At 36.4% G+C, this 17,678-nt stretch overlaps 1 protein-coding gene across 1 annotated transcript in view; it reads right to left on the reverse strand.

Annotated features, from left to right (window-relative positions):
• Positions 1 to 501: 501 nt before the first annotated feature.
• The window catches only part of LOC132198450 (guanine nucleotide-binding protein G(s) subunit alpha), a 48,335-nt gene continuing 31,158 nt past the window's right edge, over positions 502 to 17,678 (reverse strand). Inside the window, exons 6-9 of the mRNA XM_059622516.1 lie at positions 3,508 to 3,636; positions 3,262 to 3,441; positions 3,005 to 3,203; positions 502 to 2,591 (exon numbers count right to left, since the gene is read on the reverse strand). Of these exons, the coding sequence (XP_059478499.1) occupies positions 2,445 to 2,591; positions 3,005 to 3,203; positions 3,262 to 3,441; positions 3,508 to 3,636 (655 nt within the window). The 3' untranslated portion in view covers positions 502 to 2,444. The remainder of the gene's footprint in view (positions 2,592 to 3,004; positions 3,204 to 3,261; positions 3,442 to 3,507; positions 3,637 to 17,678) is intronic.

Raw genomic sequence — 17,678 nt, forward strand, 5'->3', positions numbered from 1 at the left:
AGATTTGCTGCTCCCAGGCAATCTTACGTTTCAAACAATTTTTTAATAATAATAATAATACAAAAACGAGTTGAAAATTTTCTCTCACTATGTTTCATTTTTATTTTTAACATTCTCGTGCTCGCGGCGCGACGAGAATAAAAGAAGCTGCTGCAAAAGTGATGCATGAGATGCCGAGTTACACGATCAGTTTGCTCGTTTTCACAATGAGAGAGGAGTTTTTCTTCGTAAACACTTACACTCTGTCTGTATTCTCTAACAACCAACACATTGCACAAATATTTTTACGATTTTAAATTTTATTTTGATTTCTTCTTCCCAGTCCTGCTCTATTTTTAAATTATTATTTTTTTTTATATAATTTTTAAACATTTTGCGTTTCTTTTGTTAACTCTTAAACACCCATTTCTGGATTATCTGCTGCTGTTTTGTTTGTTTTTATATATTTTCTTCTTCTCCTAAATTGCTACTCGTTTTTAAACCCCCACTGAAAATCAAATGAAAAAAAATCATCGATCGCCTCTGACTGAAATCTATAACATGCCGAGAGTGTTTCTTAGAAACAAGCCAATTGCTCTTTATTATTATATATATATATTCTGCCACGCGCTTTTAGACTTTGTCCCTTAATAATTTACGGGTATCGCCCAGCGGACTATGATAACCTGCTAATGGAAAAAGAGATGAAAATAAAAGGCCAACCGAATTAGTTCTATTGCATGACTGCAGCGCAGAGATGTGTGTGAGAGTGTACATGTACGTGTGTTTTGTGTATGTGTGTGTGTAAATGTGATTTAACTCGAGAGACACATAATTACTTTTATGTGTATGGCAATCACACTCGTAAGTCAGATTCGCGGTAGAAATCAAAATAGGACTAGACATGTATTTTTTTTTCACTTTTCATCTAAAAGATTCCTGCTTTTGTGTCTGAATAACACAAATAACTCTCTTGCTCTCTCTCTCTCTCTCTCACCTAAATATTGTGCATTTTGTGGGAATTTGCTTCTTTGTTTGGAGAGAACTTTAAAGAAGAGGTCCTTAGTGTGGGCCATTTTTTTTTTTAACAAGCTGACAGCATCGTTTTTAGTTTTTTTCTCCTTTTGCTCGCACTCTCACTCGCTTGTCACAAAACTGAATCTATGTCAACTCACAAACTGTAGGTAGTTTTCTTTTCTTTACAGCAATTTTGTGCATCTGCCGCTGAAGAGCCACAACAACAATAATTAACTCTCACATAATAGATGAATGTGCTCTCGCCAACTGTTTATCGCAGAGAATCGACAGAAAAACAAAAATCAAACGCATTCCACAGTATACAGTTATTTTTTTTTTAAAGCAAATGCAAATCCTGCTCAAAGAAGAGCGCGCAGATGTTAAGAAATTTATATAAAACAAAAGTGTGACCAACAAAGCACCTGGGTATGCTGGGTTTTTTGTTTTGTAATAATTTGTGCTGTAAATTCAGTCGCATTTTTGTCAGCACCACTTTCTGATGCACTAAGAGGGCAAAACCTATGGCACAGCATTTGGAATCCAACAGGCTGGAAAGTGTCTCAAAAAACTCTTCAAAATAGTATTCTGGTTCTGATTTGATTAATTTACTATCCAGCCTGTTTTACAGTGCTCATTTTTTTGTCTACACACATCAAAGGAGATTCCACGAGGATGGAAATGCGTTTTTTTTTATAACTTTAACTTAACTTTTTTGAGAAAAAATGTCAGCTCGAGGGCGCTGTTTAAATGCAACAAATACTAGCTCCTTTTTGACAGAAGTCTAATACGTGTCGGTGCAAAAAAAAAAAATGATTTGTCAAAATGTTCAACAAAAAACAGCAATAGAAATATATATATAATGTTACAATAATTAATCAATAAAATCTCCAAGTGAATAAAAACAAGAGATATTGATGTTAAAAACACAACAATAGCTCAAGGAAAAACTACGACAGGATAGGACTATCAATCGATCTCTCTTTTTCAAGAAATCCTTTGTTTGGCCAGATCAACGAAAAAAGACAACAACATAAAGGCGGGGGTTTGTGGCAACGGGTGAAATTGCCATTCGAAGAAAACATAATATATGTGATCCCCTTGCACTCGCAGCACACTCTCTGTAATAATTAATCATACATAAAAAAATGTAGCACACTGATTGGCCCACTTTCGAATTGCAACAAACATAACATCTCGTTTGACAAGGTGGCCTCTTTTGCTTTTAATCATTTATTTTCTTCTCACTGCTTAGGTAAGATTTCTGTTTGTTTGTCGGAAAAAACGTACTCGCGCTCTCTCTCAATCTGAATTCTTCTTCTTCTCTTGGTATGTAAGCAAAAGTTTCAACCGCTTCTTCTACGGACGCTGCAGACCGTTGGGTACTTGAATGTGATGCAGAAGTGAGGGGCGGCGGCGGGGGCAAAAGGAAAAGTCAAAGAGCCTCGACATCACAACAGTTCATACTGCCGTAGGTGCATCCTCTGGATGATGTCCCGACAGTCGTTAAACACCCTCCTAATGTTCTCTGTGTCTACGGCACACGTAAAATGTGGATAGCAGTAGTGCTTTCCGTCACCACTTGCTGTGCTGATGCGCTGTGGCCACAAAGTGAAAAACAGAAAAATTAGCATGTTTGCAAAAAAGCGCAACAACAACTTGGCTAAGTGAGAGAGGAAGTTAAAAACAACTTTCCAAAACACAAAATTAAGCTATCAAAGCACTTTTTTTTTTTAATTTACAGCTTCAGTTAAAAATTATATTAAACAGGAATTTAAATTTCTCATAATTTCCTAAAAAAAATTGGTGTAACCCCAAAACTATTCTTGGTTTTTTATTTTTTTTTCCGTAATTACTTTAAACTTCTTTAGAATTATATAAAACAATTAAACCAAACAAAATTATTGAAAATAAAACTGATTCAAAAAAAATATAAAATGTAAAATCAACTGAAACGTTTAATAGCCTTGATTTATAATATGCCAGAATTAATTAATGACAAGATACCCACCAGAAACTCATCTCGAATGAAATATTTTGCGCGGATCACTTCAATGTCCTCCCCTGGCTCGAAAGTGGCGTCCATGGGGGTTTGGTAGCGTAAGAACTCCTGGAAGTAGTCCTCCAGCTTGGACTTTCCAGCTTTGATTTTCTCAGCCAGTAAGTCTTGTTTGTTGAGGAACAGGATCACCGAAATTGTTCTCAGCCATCTGGAAGTTTAAAGAAAAGTCAGCTCGGTGCATACATAATTTTGTTTCAATTAACTACCTATTGTTCCATATGCTTTTAAAAAGGTCAAGTGACTCCCTGAGCCTGTTTTGTGTGGGGTCTTCCCGGAGCACCATGTTGTAACTGCTGCACGCCGTGACGAAGATGATGGCCGTCACGTCGTTGAAGCACTGGATCCATTTCCGCCGCTCGTCCCTCTGCCCTCCAACATCGAACATGCTGAAAAATTTTAGTTTTCATTAAATCGTGTTGGCTAAAAAAATGGTATAATCAAAAATGACTTACTGAAAATTTACTTTGTCCACTTGAAACCGGGTTTCAAAAATTCCTGAGGTCAAAACACGACACCGGAGGATGTCCTGTTCAGAGGGAGTGTAGTTGGGTTGTTTGATTATATGAACCTGATCCAGGAAACTGCAACAAAAAAGTCAAAAGTTAATTCACGTTTCATTAAAGCAAGGTTAGTGAGATAAATTGTATAACTTTACTTAAATGTAAGACGATGTTCCATTATTGCAAAAAATGCTGGAATATAAATTTAAAAAACCCATTTTATTAAAATAGCTAGTTAAAGGTATCTCATCATGTATCCCACGGGAAACTATGCTCATGGAAAGGTTTTACCTGAATTGAAATTTTTTAATTCTAATTTTAAGATCAAACTATTCCGTTCATTTTAGTTTACTTAATTGTTTGGTGTGACCAGGAGGTGTGATGTTGGTGAGTTTAACTTTTACTCTGGCCAAAATAGCAAATTGTAAAAAAAAAATTGCAAGAACTGAAACAAAAACAAAAATCATTATATTTTAAAATTGCTCAATCAGTGAAAACCACTCAAAGAGGCTTGTTAAAATTATCAAAATTTTTGGATAAATTAAGTCTTGAAAGTAGGCAAGTAATTTTTTCCAGTTCAAACCGACCTGTGCAGCTGGCACAGAATTAGACAATTCTCACTTTGAAAATTGATCAAGCACACAATCAGTGCCATTTCCCGCAGTAATTTTCCATTGGCAACAACCGAACGCAAATGGTCGATTCGCCGATGAATTCGCAATCAGCGCGTGGGATTTTAAAAGGAAATCAGAGCGCCGACACTGCGATAGACGGGACATTACACATGTACATGTGCCGGCCGACGAATGAATCGCAGATTAGGCCTGGTCGCGCAAGTACCATAATGGCGAAATGATTGGGCCAATCTATTGTGTGTGCGTTGTTGTGTCTGGGTGGTTGATGGGGCGCTCGCTCGATCGCATCCCCTGGCCGGCCGTAGGTTGCATAGCAAGGTCATTGGTGTGTGTGTGAGTGGAGTAGAGCTTCCTTATAACAGGTCGATGGTGTCTGGTGCAGTACATGAAGCAGCAGCTCGCCGAGGGAGGCCCACCACTCACTACCACCACCGCTCTATATTGATCTCTTTCTCTTACTTAGGACTAGAGTGAGTCTCTGGCTGCCTCTCTTTCTTCTCGCAGGCACAATATCTGCTGCGTTTGCCCACTTTTTTGAGTTGGCCCAACTCATTTTGGTCCCATTGTTTGCGCATTTTCTACAGATTTTTGATTGATTGACGTAGAAAAAGTTGAACTTTTTATTTTATTTTTAAAATGCCTGAAAAGTAACATGTTTTAACTTAAAACTTAGTTTGAGCTTGAACAAACTTTTCAACTTTGTTTTATCTGACAAGAAGATGAGCAAATCCTAGCCGATTGACTAATTTTTCTATGGCCTTTGCGCGACCATAAGTTTGAAATATCAGTAAATTAAAAGTAAAACTTTTTAGAATTCAAAATGTTCAAATGAAACAAATATAATTAATCTGATAGTTCTAGTAAACAACCTAAATATAATCTTAAAAAATAAAATTAAAAAAATGGGAATTTTTTTCATGAGAGGAATTTCTAAGATATTGTGAAATTCTCTATTTGAGGATCAGAATTGATGGAGATAAAATTTACTGCTGATCTTTATCAATAGAATGCACTAAGAAACAAACCAAATGTAGAAATAAAATTAATTTTGAAATACGAAATGGAACTTGAAATTCTACTGACAAAGGCACACATCCGCAAGGTGATCAGCGAATGTACCGTTAAATTAGTAGTTGTGGCTTTTGCTTTAAATCGAATTTTCAGCCTCCAAATTGGGTTCTATAATATTTCTTTTGTGACCTCGGGGATTAAAAATCCAGCAGCAATTGCGGCTTTTGTTAATTCTTCAGCACGTGACTTGCCGTCTTTCTAGGCGGCGGTAAGCTCAAAATAAATAGAAATAGCGTCTCGATATTCGCTTGCAGAGCAAACATTTGGGCTGAATTTCCTTCAAATAATCCGGCGAAATAATCCGCTTGCAAATACTGCGTCACTGTGGCAAAGAGGTTCGACCGCGTATTTATTTAAAGATTTCTCACTCCATTTTTCCATCCTGGCAATAAAAACAAATTTGGCAATTTGATATAAATGATTAAATTTCTGGAAATATATTTCAAATGGCAATTCTGACCAAAAATTTAATCATGAGCCAGCGTCGTTGTCATAAAGGGTCGCGCATCAACAGTTCTCCGTCAACTCTTTTAGAATGGGCTCATCTTGATAACTCGATTTTCCTATTTTTGAGCTGACCTTGGCCTTGCCCGAGAAAAGCGTCATTAAATTTCCATACATTTCAAAGAGACCGAGCCGATATCAAAGAGAGACGGGCCAGAAATGGAAGGGGTGGAGTTTTGCCACTAAACTTTCTTGCCTTATCGCGGCTTAGTTTTTCTTTCTCTACCCTTTGGAGCATCGGAATGGCGGTGCTTATTAGGTATGCGTTTGCATGTGCAAAGAAATAAGGATAGGTCGTGAGCACGAGAGATTTAATTAGCCCCCCTCTGCGTCACACAACACGCGTGCGACCTTTTTTCGTGTGACCCTATTTTTAGGGCGCGGCTATTTTCGGCGCATTTTCCTGGACACGCCGCGATATTTTTGGCCCCGATTGGCCATCACCCAGGCCCAGTTGAGGTGGAAGGTCAGTCGCTGCGATATTATGACCTCGCAAAGGTGTGAAAATATTTCTGGAAATAATCATTTAGATTGTTTGAAGTAAATTATTTTTCTAATTTTTAAATTGTGTGACAAAAATGTGAAATCAACAAATTATGGATAAAGAGATATTTTAATGTAATAAGATTTTGTTAATTATTAAAAAAAAATTAAAATTTTTAATGTATTGTATATGTCAGTTTTGAGGAAAATTTTATAATCAATCTTCACAGATCTCTTTCTATGGTACATATTAAAAAAAAAAAGTTACCAATATTTTTTGCTTCCATATAGATAACCCAAACTGTTACTTTCAGTAAAAGTGCGTGCCTTGATTTTTAAATGTTTATAAGAGAAAAATGTAAATTTTCTTCTCGCCGAAATGATTGATATTTGATTTTTATGCAAATTTTGTAAATTTACGTCTTTTTTAAATTTATCAATTTTTTCCTTTTTTAATTTCAATTCAACAACAATTCTCCAAACTGAAATTCTAAAAATCAACGAAGATAAAGAATCCTTCAAGACTAATTGGAAGATATGATCACTTAAGTTTCAATTTTATTTTCTTGTTGAAAATTAGCATTTAGAAAATCCAATTAACCTCATTTATCCATAACTATGTTCATTATTTCACAAAAAAATCCCCTTTAAATAGAATAAAAATTCATAACAGCTAAAAAATTCAACTAGAGAGCAAAACTTTTTTCACAATTTCATAACTATGCCTTTCAAGTTGAACTGAAGAGTCCAATTTGCGATACACTTCTTTCATTGCAAGCAGCGATTTCACTTATTTTGCGGAATAAAAAACGCCGAGGGGCAAAACAACTTTCGATCTCGAACGAATTCTTGCCCGGCGAGGGTTGAATTGAGGCAGGGGTGGGCGGCTCGGTGCTGGCGCGGGGAGGCCACGGTCAGACCGACGACGACGAGCGCGCGCCATTGTGCGGTCCTGAAGTTCAGATGGTGCATTCGCACCGCGTGACGTCACACCCAGGCTCAGCCAAATCAAACCGTCACAACGCGCGCGGCGCGGGGGTGGCAAATGTATTGGGCCGCGCGTATGTGCGTGGGCGGGCGGGCGTTTTTAACAAGCCTCGTCGGCGTGCCCGGTTCTGCTTTTCGCATGGGACGTACGGAACGTCGGTCCTCGCCCGGCGCAATCCGCCACCGCACGCCCGACTTCCGCGGACAATCGCAAAGCAAAAGAATCGATGAGTGCGCTGCCTTCCTCAATGGCCAACCCTTGATCTCAAACTTGGCCAATTTTGATTCCGACGCAACTTGCAAAAAAAAGTTGGCCAAAATGGCTTTTCGTTCGCAGAATGTTTTAAAAATTTCACACTTACAAGAAGTGTGGAATCTTTATTCTTCAAACAATTTTTATAGGAACTGAATCAAATGTTTTCACTTGTAAGGGTTAATTAATCAAGGGCTTTTGAGAAAAATGCCGATTTTAATTTCTAGAAGTGCATGGTATCTTGCTTATTGGTCAATTTTGGCGATTTAGCAACAAAGACGGACGACATTCCTCAAATGCTTTTTGTGCAAAATGAGAACCTCCGATAAACCCCCAATTTATACCTTCCGAGCGCATATTTTCCGATTTCAGTCATGATAGTATACGTTATTTTATTTTTAATTCAATAGTAAAAAAAGTGCTGACGAGAGCCTTAAATAGTTCTTCTTGATAATCTCCTTCAGATTAAAACATTTATTATAATATTCCAATCATAATTATGTATCTAAAGATACTTTCTCTAGTTTAAATTATTTAAAAGCGTTTAATTTAATTGAGAGAAAAAACGTTTATTGCCAAAAATTTTACATCTAATTTTTACTTCTGAATAATGATTGTTTTCGTATTTTGTTCTTTGATGTAAGCAAGATGCTTTAAAACCAGTTTAAAACTGCATGTTTTAACTAAATCCTGAAACATTGTGCGAAATTTCATAATCTTGGCCACAAATATTGCCAAAATTAATTAATTTCTGTTGCATAATCAACTAGCGTTTCTAACGAGTGAGCTAGAAATTCCAATTCTTTACAAGCTACCCAATATTATTCATTCAGAGTTGTTTTTGAAAGTTAATAACATTTCTCAATGGAATAAATTTAAATTTACATTAATTAGGCATTCTGAATTTTCAAGAACCTGATATAGTGAAACTATAAAAAATTTATGAAGAATGATGTTTCTCAGATGTAGGTTATTTTTAATTATATAATATATTTTTTTCCAGAATTATTTGATCCTAAAAACAATCTCAACACTCAGCCTATTGAAATATGTATTTCCATTAGCAATACCAGTAAAAAAGTTACATCAATCATGAAAAATAATTTGTTAAGAAACGTCTTGTCTAAATGTAACAAACTATATTATAATGTTACTGCAAGAGCCTATTTATGCAAATTGAGCGGCTCGTTTACGAAATCACAATTGTAACGTGCAACTCACTGAAATAGGCATGATTACAAGATGCGCATGTTGGGTTTGATCGCAGCAGGCCTTTTGAAAGAAGGTAGCTTATGACATATATTATTAATGACCGAACCGCTGACAGGTTGACCTCCGCACCAGGATCCGCTCCGGACATTTTTATTTGGACCCTCTCAGGTTCTCGCCCGGCTTAATGACATCACCTGGGCATTACGAATTTTGAACGGATTACGCACGCGAAGGGTGACCTCATCAACTAAAGCGATTACCACGAGTGAATGGAGAAGTAAATCAATATATCTCGATGAGAGCAAAAAGCTTCAAAATTAATGACATATTTAGAAAATTAAATGAACAAGCCGAGGCAATTTTTCAAACGTCAAGCAAAAAATTGCTGCGGCTGCAGGCAAATAATTTCATGTCAATCAAACTGTGAAATAAGCATGTGAAAGTTAAATTTATGAGCAAAAAATAGGAATAATTTATTTTATATAAAGTCATGTAAATGGAATTAAAAATGTATAATTCGAATCAAGGCTGGAGCAAGAATCAAAGAATTTCTAACCCAAATTCAGCGGCTTTAAAATTTTAATTAGAGAAAAGGCTGAGTGTTCTTTTTTCAAGATTAATTGTTTCATTAGCACTTTAAATAGCGTATTTGAATTGGATTAATTTGATGATAGTGTAAATTAAAAGCAGAGGTGAAATAATTATTAAGAGATTTCTTTGCCAAGATTTTTTCTTTCGTCTAAATGTATGTTTTACATTTCCCCGTTTGAATTTAGGTACAATTGAATACTTAAATGAGACCATGTTTATAAATAATACGACTTTCATTCAAATTTTCAATTTTCCCTATAGTAACTTAAAAGAAAAGGAAATTTGGCGAGTTACAATTGGAGAAAAACTATAATAAAATAAAAATTAGGAAAAAGCTACCACCAGAAGCATCAATATTTGTTTGTTTTTCATGGAAGAAAACAGAAAGAAGTATCATAACAAAAGGAGAAAAACACAAGGATCGAGGACTTACGATTATCTTAATTTTAAGATTTTGAAAGCTTTTAATGCAAATTTAATCTCTTTTCGGCTGCTTTTTTCATTTTAATCGGATTTTATTCATGCAATTATTTAAAATTTATTTTTTAACGTAATACTTTAAGTGTTACGTAACCCTTCGATTGAATGAATAATAAATTTGAATAAAATTTAGCTGCCACATCCGTTTGCGCTGGCAGGAGTGGAAATCTTCCCGGAACAGACAAATATTATAGAAATAGAAATTCAAGTGAACAGAGGGACGCGCCGCACGTACACAAGTGAAGCGATGATGTAAATAAAAGCTTTTAACAATATTATCCTCGTCATCGATGCGATCGTCCTTTTGTGCAACTCATAAAAAAAGAAACGCACACACGACATCACATGTCTGGCTGACGTCAAATCGCTTTCCTTCTCTCTTTCTTTTCAGCGCCGCGTGCGTTCGTTTTGGTGGCGATCACGGAACGACCCATGTCAATGCTCGATTCATAATTCACCGCAAACAAAAAAATCCCCTCCATAATGAAAACTAATGACACCGGCTGGCGGGAGATAAGGCTCATTATTATCTAGATTGATGCATGCACCGCGGATTATTGTTCCGGATTGACGCCACTGGATTTTTGAGAATGAAATTTACGCACGTGTGCCGCGCGCGATGACGTATATTTTTGATTCAGTTATATCCGGGAGAACGGAATGGGTAAAAAGGTGCAAATGATGGTTGCTGGGCTTTTCAATCAAGCCCGACGGTGGATTGCTCTGCGTCTGACAAGCTTTGCAAATATTGGATAATGTGCAGTCGTAAAAATAAATTGGGAATTCAAAGGAATTATCATTTTCTGTTCGTAGAAGAAAATTTTCAATCTATTTCAGCAGTACAAATTTGGAGTCATGTAATTCACTTGCACCAACTTCGATTTATGAGAATATTATATCCATGATTATCAAGAGAAATTGTGCATTAAATGAATAATAAATTAAAATTTAATTAAAATAATAATATTTTTATTTATTGAATAAATAAAAATTTTATTTTATTCTTATTATCCTTATTAAATTGATATTAAACTTATATTGGAATCCATCAAATCAATCAGTTTATTTTTCAGCCAGCGTTACATAAATACAAATTTTATATTTTATTTTTACCAAAAGATAAAATCACAATAAGTAAAATTATCAATCAAAAATTAAACAAAGTCTTAAATTGTGATTGCAGCATGCAAGTTTTACAACATGGCCTAAAATTATTGAAAAAATTTACACAGACATCATTAAATGTTGATATTTTAACCCTAGAATTGTAATTTAACAACTCCAGCTCAACGAGAAGGCTTAATTTGAACACAGTTTTGCTTTCAAATTGAGTTTTTTCCAATTCTCTCCAGAAGTAATTTCTTTTTTCCCGCAAGACTTGTAATAAAAATGAAAGCTGGTTATAATTTTTTTTTTATCTTGATTTAGGCAGAACAATTTTAGATTAAAATTTATCATAAAATTTAATGAAAATAAGAGAGTAAAAATTTCGTGTAGATCTATTTTCATCATAAAATTAACAAGAAAATAAACAAAAAACTTGATTAAATTTTGAAACGCGAAAAATTAGTGGTAAATTTTACTTTTAATTAAAGAATTTGAGCTGATTGGGCGTCGTTGGTGTGAATTCTGGATCAAACAATGGAAATTTGCGAGCCATTTGCAGGAATCGGGGCTGCACCTGGGGAGAGGTTCTGGGGCGAGGTTGAAAGAGAGGTGCGCACCGAGCGTTTCATGGCGAGTGACTCGTTACACTTATCGATCTCGGTCTCTTGTGCAGTCTCTCTCTCTCGCACCACTCGACGCGTCTGTCCGTTGGACTGCGAACCGTTTGGCTCGTCATAATTTGTGTGCCAAAAATGACCCGGCGGTGGTCGACCTGCATGTGTTTGCACCGTGCATACATATATTGAGTGTGCACATGAAGCGATGCGCGCGCGAGCCCCCGATGACACACAACGCCGTTCATACAAAATTCATCCCCAATGTCCATCTCCGCGCCACTCCGTGCGCTTAGCTCGAGTGAGTGGCATTGAAGCACCTGCTCGATTGCCTCTGTTTAATTAATTTATTGTATTGATTTTGATCAGAGAAAGTCATCTTTGGATTTTGTCGATAAATTTTTTCAGAGAAGAAAAATGTAATTTAAAATCCTCTAACGTATATCATCAAGAATTTTGATTTTGGACGTTGAAGTAAAAAACGAATCATATAAATAATTTGTAAAAGAAAAAAAATCATATTATTGAATTAAAAATAAGAAAATGTTTCAGCAATTTCAGACACTTGTCACCATCTACAAAGCGTTTGGAAAATAATTTTTCTGCCACGAATGTGTTTCCAGAAAAAAAGCACAAGAGATTAAGAAAAGTGTTAATTTAACGTCTTTTATATGTAATAGAAGTTTTAATTTTTTTCTTTTAATTAAAAGTGGGCGGGAAAGTAAAAGCTATTTCCGTTTTCCTCGGATTCTCTTTCTGTACAAATGCATCGACCATGTGTTTCCATGTTTTGGATAGCAAAAGTTTGAGAGTTTGCGCCGAGGCTAAACAAACTCGCCCAAACACGAGGAGAGCGGAATTCGCAAGAGCATAAACCGCCGCACAACATTTGTAGCCGAGGCAAAACCACAGCAGTGCAGTGCTACTCCTGAAAGACCGCCGAGCATCCAAGAGAGGGATTTGCTCACAGTGGTGTTGGGGCGGCGATTATTTTTAGCCCGCACTCGAGTTAATTTGAAATTCACCACTCTATTTTCGTGTATTTGTGTTTACAGTTGCCGCGAATATTTAGCAGAGAGGGGCATCATCTCACAAACATGCGCGCACCCATGGAGAGGCCGAGAGCGGTGTGGGCGAAAACAAATATTATCAGGGAAAAAGTCGATGGATGCGCAAGAAGTCGCAGTTAATTCCTGCCGGGGAGGCTTAATTTGTTTATCTTCCCGGCGACTAGCTCATTAAGATTCGCGAGCGGCGCACCGTGCGGCGCTCGCTCGCTCGCTCCGGCACTCATTTCGCTCCTTCTCCGAGGAGCAGCACGCAAAATTGAGCAGTGAATGATAATTGGATCAATCTGTAAATGCGAAAGCAATTAAGTCGAGAGAGAGAGAGGGAGTGGCATGACGCTCTCTCGCTGTTTGTTTCCCGAAACGTGTCCACGCAGTTTTCTTATCACAATTTAAATTTACGATACCGATAAAAAGTGGCTTAAAAATATTTGTTTGTTATTGTTATTATTATTATTAATAATTGTTTATCTGGCATATTGCTATGTACATCACATTACTTATATTCAATTTATTTTAAAACGATTTGATTGTGAAAAGGAATTGTTGTCTGGAAAAAACGGCACCACCACTAGCAAGAAATTTAATTTTCTTGTTTATTTTTTTTAATACTCAATTTTCAGTCAAGGAACAAGTGAATAGTCCAGGCCTTCTGCTGTTTCCCTGTCATTGAGAGGCCAAATGAAAGGGCGTAAATATAATATGCAATTATTTGCAACTAAAGGGCAATGTTGACAAGATGTTCTTTCAAAGACAGAATAAACCTTTTTTTTCTTTTTAGTTCTTTCAAAGGAGCTTTTCCAGAAAATGCATCTCGATTTTAGTCCTTGCGATACACAAATAAAATTTACTTCATCACTATATGAAGCTAAATAGTGAAAAAAGTTGTAAATTAACTTAATATTTTATCAGAGGGCAAACCCTGATCATTAAGAGACACATTATTAAAATGAAACCATAAAAAAGAATTCATAAAGAACTACTTCGCACTAAAAAAAAGCATGCAAAAACATTTTGAAAAAATAAAATTGAAAATATGCTTTTTTTGTAAAAAAATTATTTGGAAAGAACATTTTTGTTCATTAATAGAGGAAATCATTTTAAGTTTGTAGTATTTTTTCTTAAAAATAAGATAAAACGATCTCAAAAGCCGTGAAATTAAGAACCGCATGACTGGATTCAAAGAGTTTCAAAGTGTTTGACATCTTTTTATCATCTTATATCACGTAATTGAAAGAGATATTGGGATTGATTTGGTGACCTTTGCAAATAAATGAGTGGGCGATTCCCAATTGACTTGTGACTTTTATACATTTTTGCGACATATCCCGCGGCTCTTCAATGTTATTACATCACAAAAATGATTTAATTAAAACTCAGCAATGGAAAAAATGAGAGGCAATCGAGGAAAAAAATTTATGAAAAACCATCCGTCTGATGCTGGGGTGATGTACTTATTTTGTAACATGCAAATGAACTTTACGTCACTGTGCGGTCGTCGACTATGGGCTTCGTTAGAAATGCCGATTACGCAAAACAAGCAGATCAGAGTTTGCCATTGAATTCCACGCAGGTTCTAAAGCTGGCCGGTTAGGAAAGCAACGAGAATTTGAAATGCACCGATTCTCTAAACTTTTCCTTATCGTGGAGTTTCCTCTCATTTTCAATCAAAAGCAGGTTTGGTCGTCTCCAGCGGGGCGGAAGGAGCAGTGGTGGAAAAAGAAAGTCGTAAACAAGGTCTAAATTTAGCTCTCTCGGGGTAAGAGGCAAATTGCGCGGGGAAAAGCTGAATTCATTGAATAAAATCGCGAGTTATTTCGGGCGGAGGCATTTCGCGGCACACGCCCCCGGTCGCAATAATGCGCGCACTTTTATTTCGGGATATATATTTGTTGATGTATCGCGCGTCGGTCCGTCTCCCACCTTGCAATAAATCAGCCAACAAAATAAAGAGGACACGAATTCGAAAATTGACGTCAACAAGTTGGCGAGGTGGTGCGAAGCCCGTGTTTTTGTCCAAATGACGACACTAACTATGGAGCAAACAGGTCTCTTTTAAATATATCCGACGAATAAATACAAGTGCTTGCGCGCGCGTTGCCACCGACAGCGTGGGGATGAAAGGGGTAAAAATAGCCACGGCCACCCTTACGCAAGTTAGTACATGTCCTCTGGACAAAACCACTGGCAACGCGGCGTGTTTTCGTATGCAGATGTATAAGTGTACAAAATTTTCTAAATGATTAGTTTTTATTTTTTTATTTGCCCCGATGGACGGAAAAAGCGCTCGCAAGCATTTATTTGAGGAAAATTTGGTTTCAAAATCAAAAATGAAAAAAAAATGCTTATATGTTTCACCATCAGACTGTCAAATAATTTAGAGTACCAAAATATTAATTTATTGAATTTTTTTAAATAAATAATTTACAGAAAAATCTAAATCTTTTTTTTTAAGTGAATTTGAGTTAAAATGTTAATATAAATCAAGGTCCGCGCATCAGCAACAATGAAAAAAGTTTTGATTGTTGTTTGAGCTCTCTGATTGGGTACAAGTAAAGTTGTACCCAATCAGAGAGCTCAGCAACAATCGAAATTTTCTGATGAGCGGACCTTGATATAAATTTTTACAAGTAAATGTAATATATGATAACAATAATAAAAATTTGATATTGAAATAAAATCAGCGTACACAATTATAATTTTTTTTTAAATTATTAAAACGCCCTAATAAATTTAAATAGAATTACCTCTCATAATAATGGCATCAAACAGCAAAGCCAGTTGTTTCCAGATCAATTTGTTGACCTCCTGCGGAACTTCTTGTTATTATGAATAATTACGAAGCAACTGAAGCGCACTAATTCATTTCAGAATAATTAATGTTTCCGACCAAAACGCACGACTAATTAGTCAAAAAGGTCGAGAGTGATTGTTCAAATCGATCAATCAGCTTATTTAGAATGCAAACACTGTTCGCCTGCAAGTTATGTAACCCTGGGCAAATTTATGCACGCACGTCACGCGTGTTGCATAATTCTCAATAGGCTTTTCTAATTGCTTCTATTTCATAATCAAATATTATTATTTAACAACAATTTTTTTTTAATAGAAAAATGGCTTTTATTTAAGAATTTGTTAAATTTTCTGTTTTTGGACGTTTTCAACCCCTCAAACAGATTGAAATTTTTTCAACCTCTGAATCATTTTAACTTTACTTTTCATTTAAAAATTAAAATCGAGCAATACAGTTTAGCCGAGATTGATTGAAAAATTTCAGAGCTAATGTGAACACGAAACGTTCAAATTTTAAATTTTCCAAATCTAGTAAAGTGGGAAGGAGCAGAGGTGATGCAGCCGGTGACGGGCAGCTAGTGCGAATTTCATCATGTAAATCATTGGCAGCGCATCCTTCTTCCTTCTCAAGAGGTGGAAATCAAAGCCGGCAAAGTGCGTCGTCGGCGGTTCCTTTGAAGGGCTGCGAACGAGGGAGCGGGCGCGGAGGGGGGTGCCCGTTTGAGTGATTGAACCAAACGGCAGTACAAATCAATTTTTGCTCGCTGCCGGCAGACAAAATATTCATCAACGCGACCGTCCGGTCTGTTCGTTCAGACGCGTGGGCTCTTTCTCTGTCGGCTCAGCGGCAACATCAGGATGGATTTATACACATTATGAGTGAACGAACGGGCCGCGCTCTTTCTCTATGCCCGATGTAAAAATAGCCGGCAACATGGTTGGTGTATTGCCAGTGGAGCGCGAAACGCTCGCGCAGTTCATATAAATTTGGAGGGTGCCATCGGAATCATTATCGGAACGAGTTGGACCTCATTCGGACGGGTGAATCACACACAGGAAATCTGGAGGAAGTCCGCGGCCGACGCTGAATCCAGAGGTGCCAAAAGAAACTTTTGATCAGAGTGTTTTTATTCGAATGACGCCAATGTAAAAACTGCTATCAAAAATAACCCAACACAAGCTAAGTTTGATTATTTTTACCAAGTAAGAACTCAACGTCACTTTTGAAATATTGAAAATAAAGGGATAAAATTTTGTTCATTTATGATAACTACAAGCAATTTGTAATCAATTAAATTAATTGCACAAATCAAATTAGGTTTAAGTAGGAAATTTTAGTTTACTTAAAAAATTGAACTATGGGATTTTAGGTGAAAATTAACGATGTAGGTAACAAAATTTAAAATTTAATATTTGAATAAAAATTGATCAAAATAATCTACAGCTTTGACAATAAAATTAATGCCAATTAATTTACAGAACAAACTTGTAGCTTAAACTATTTTTTTTTTTTTAGCTTAAAAAGGCTGTCTTTCATTCATATATAAGTTTTTAAATACAATTAGTATGAAATGATTGTTCAAAAATCAACACTAATATGAAAAAAGTTTGGAAAAATTAAAATTTAAAATTTTAAATGGTGTTGTTGCTTCATCATGATATACATTTTAACTCTTTAAACTTTAAGAGATCATCAAGGAAATTATGAACATCAAGAGAATTATTTATGCATTCAAAATCAAAAGTAATAATATTGAAAAGTATCAGCATAATTTTGCAACTTTTTTATTACTCTATCAGTGTTCTAAAGCACGGAAAATTACCAACTTTAAACTGTGGTTTGGAGCCTCGGGGAGGAGCGCTACTTTTTGATGGCACAGCAAACACATGGTGAGCCGCTGTGTTGTTGTCAAATTATTCCCAGAAGTGATCACCCGCGCACTGTTTACCGAAATCTAAATTTGTTGGCGGATTTTCAGCCTCATCTGATAAGCAATTTTCCAGGAGACTTGATTTGGAAGTTGGCGAGGCGAAATCGATACTTTAGGCTCGGCGGAATAGTCTCATTTGCAAGCGGCTGAGCAAACAGCACTGCCGCCAGAAGCAGCGCACATTCAACAGTTTTGCAAAAAAGAGAGAGAGAGAGAACGATGCACCGCAAATCTCTCTCTCGCCAGTTTTAATGCGCGAGTGTGAATGAGCAGCGGCGACCACCTAAATGCAATTTCGAGCAATTTCTGCCACTGTCCGCCACACCACCTCGTGTTACAGGCAACCACTTGAGCAGAATAAAAGAAATTCAGAGAAGCGTGTGAGGCCAAATTCA

The sequence above is a fragment of the Neocloeon triangulifer genome, unplaced genomic scaffold (assembly GCF_031216515.1).
Source record: "Neocloeon triangulifer isolate White Clay Creek 2 clone unplaced genomic scaffold, ASM3121651v1 ptg000012l, whole genome shotgun sequence".
In the NCBI taxonomy this organism is placed as follows: domain Eukaryota; kingdom Metazoa; phylum Arthropoda; class Insecta; order Ephemeroptera; family Baetidae; genus Neocloeon; species Neocloeon triangulifer.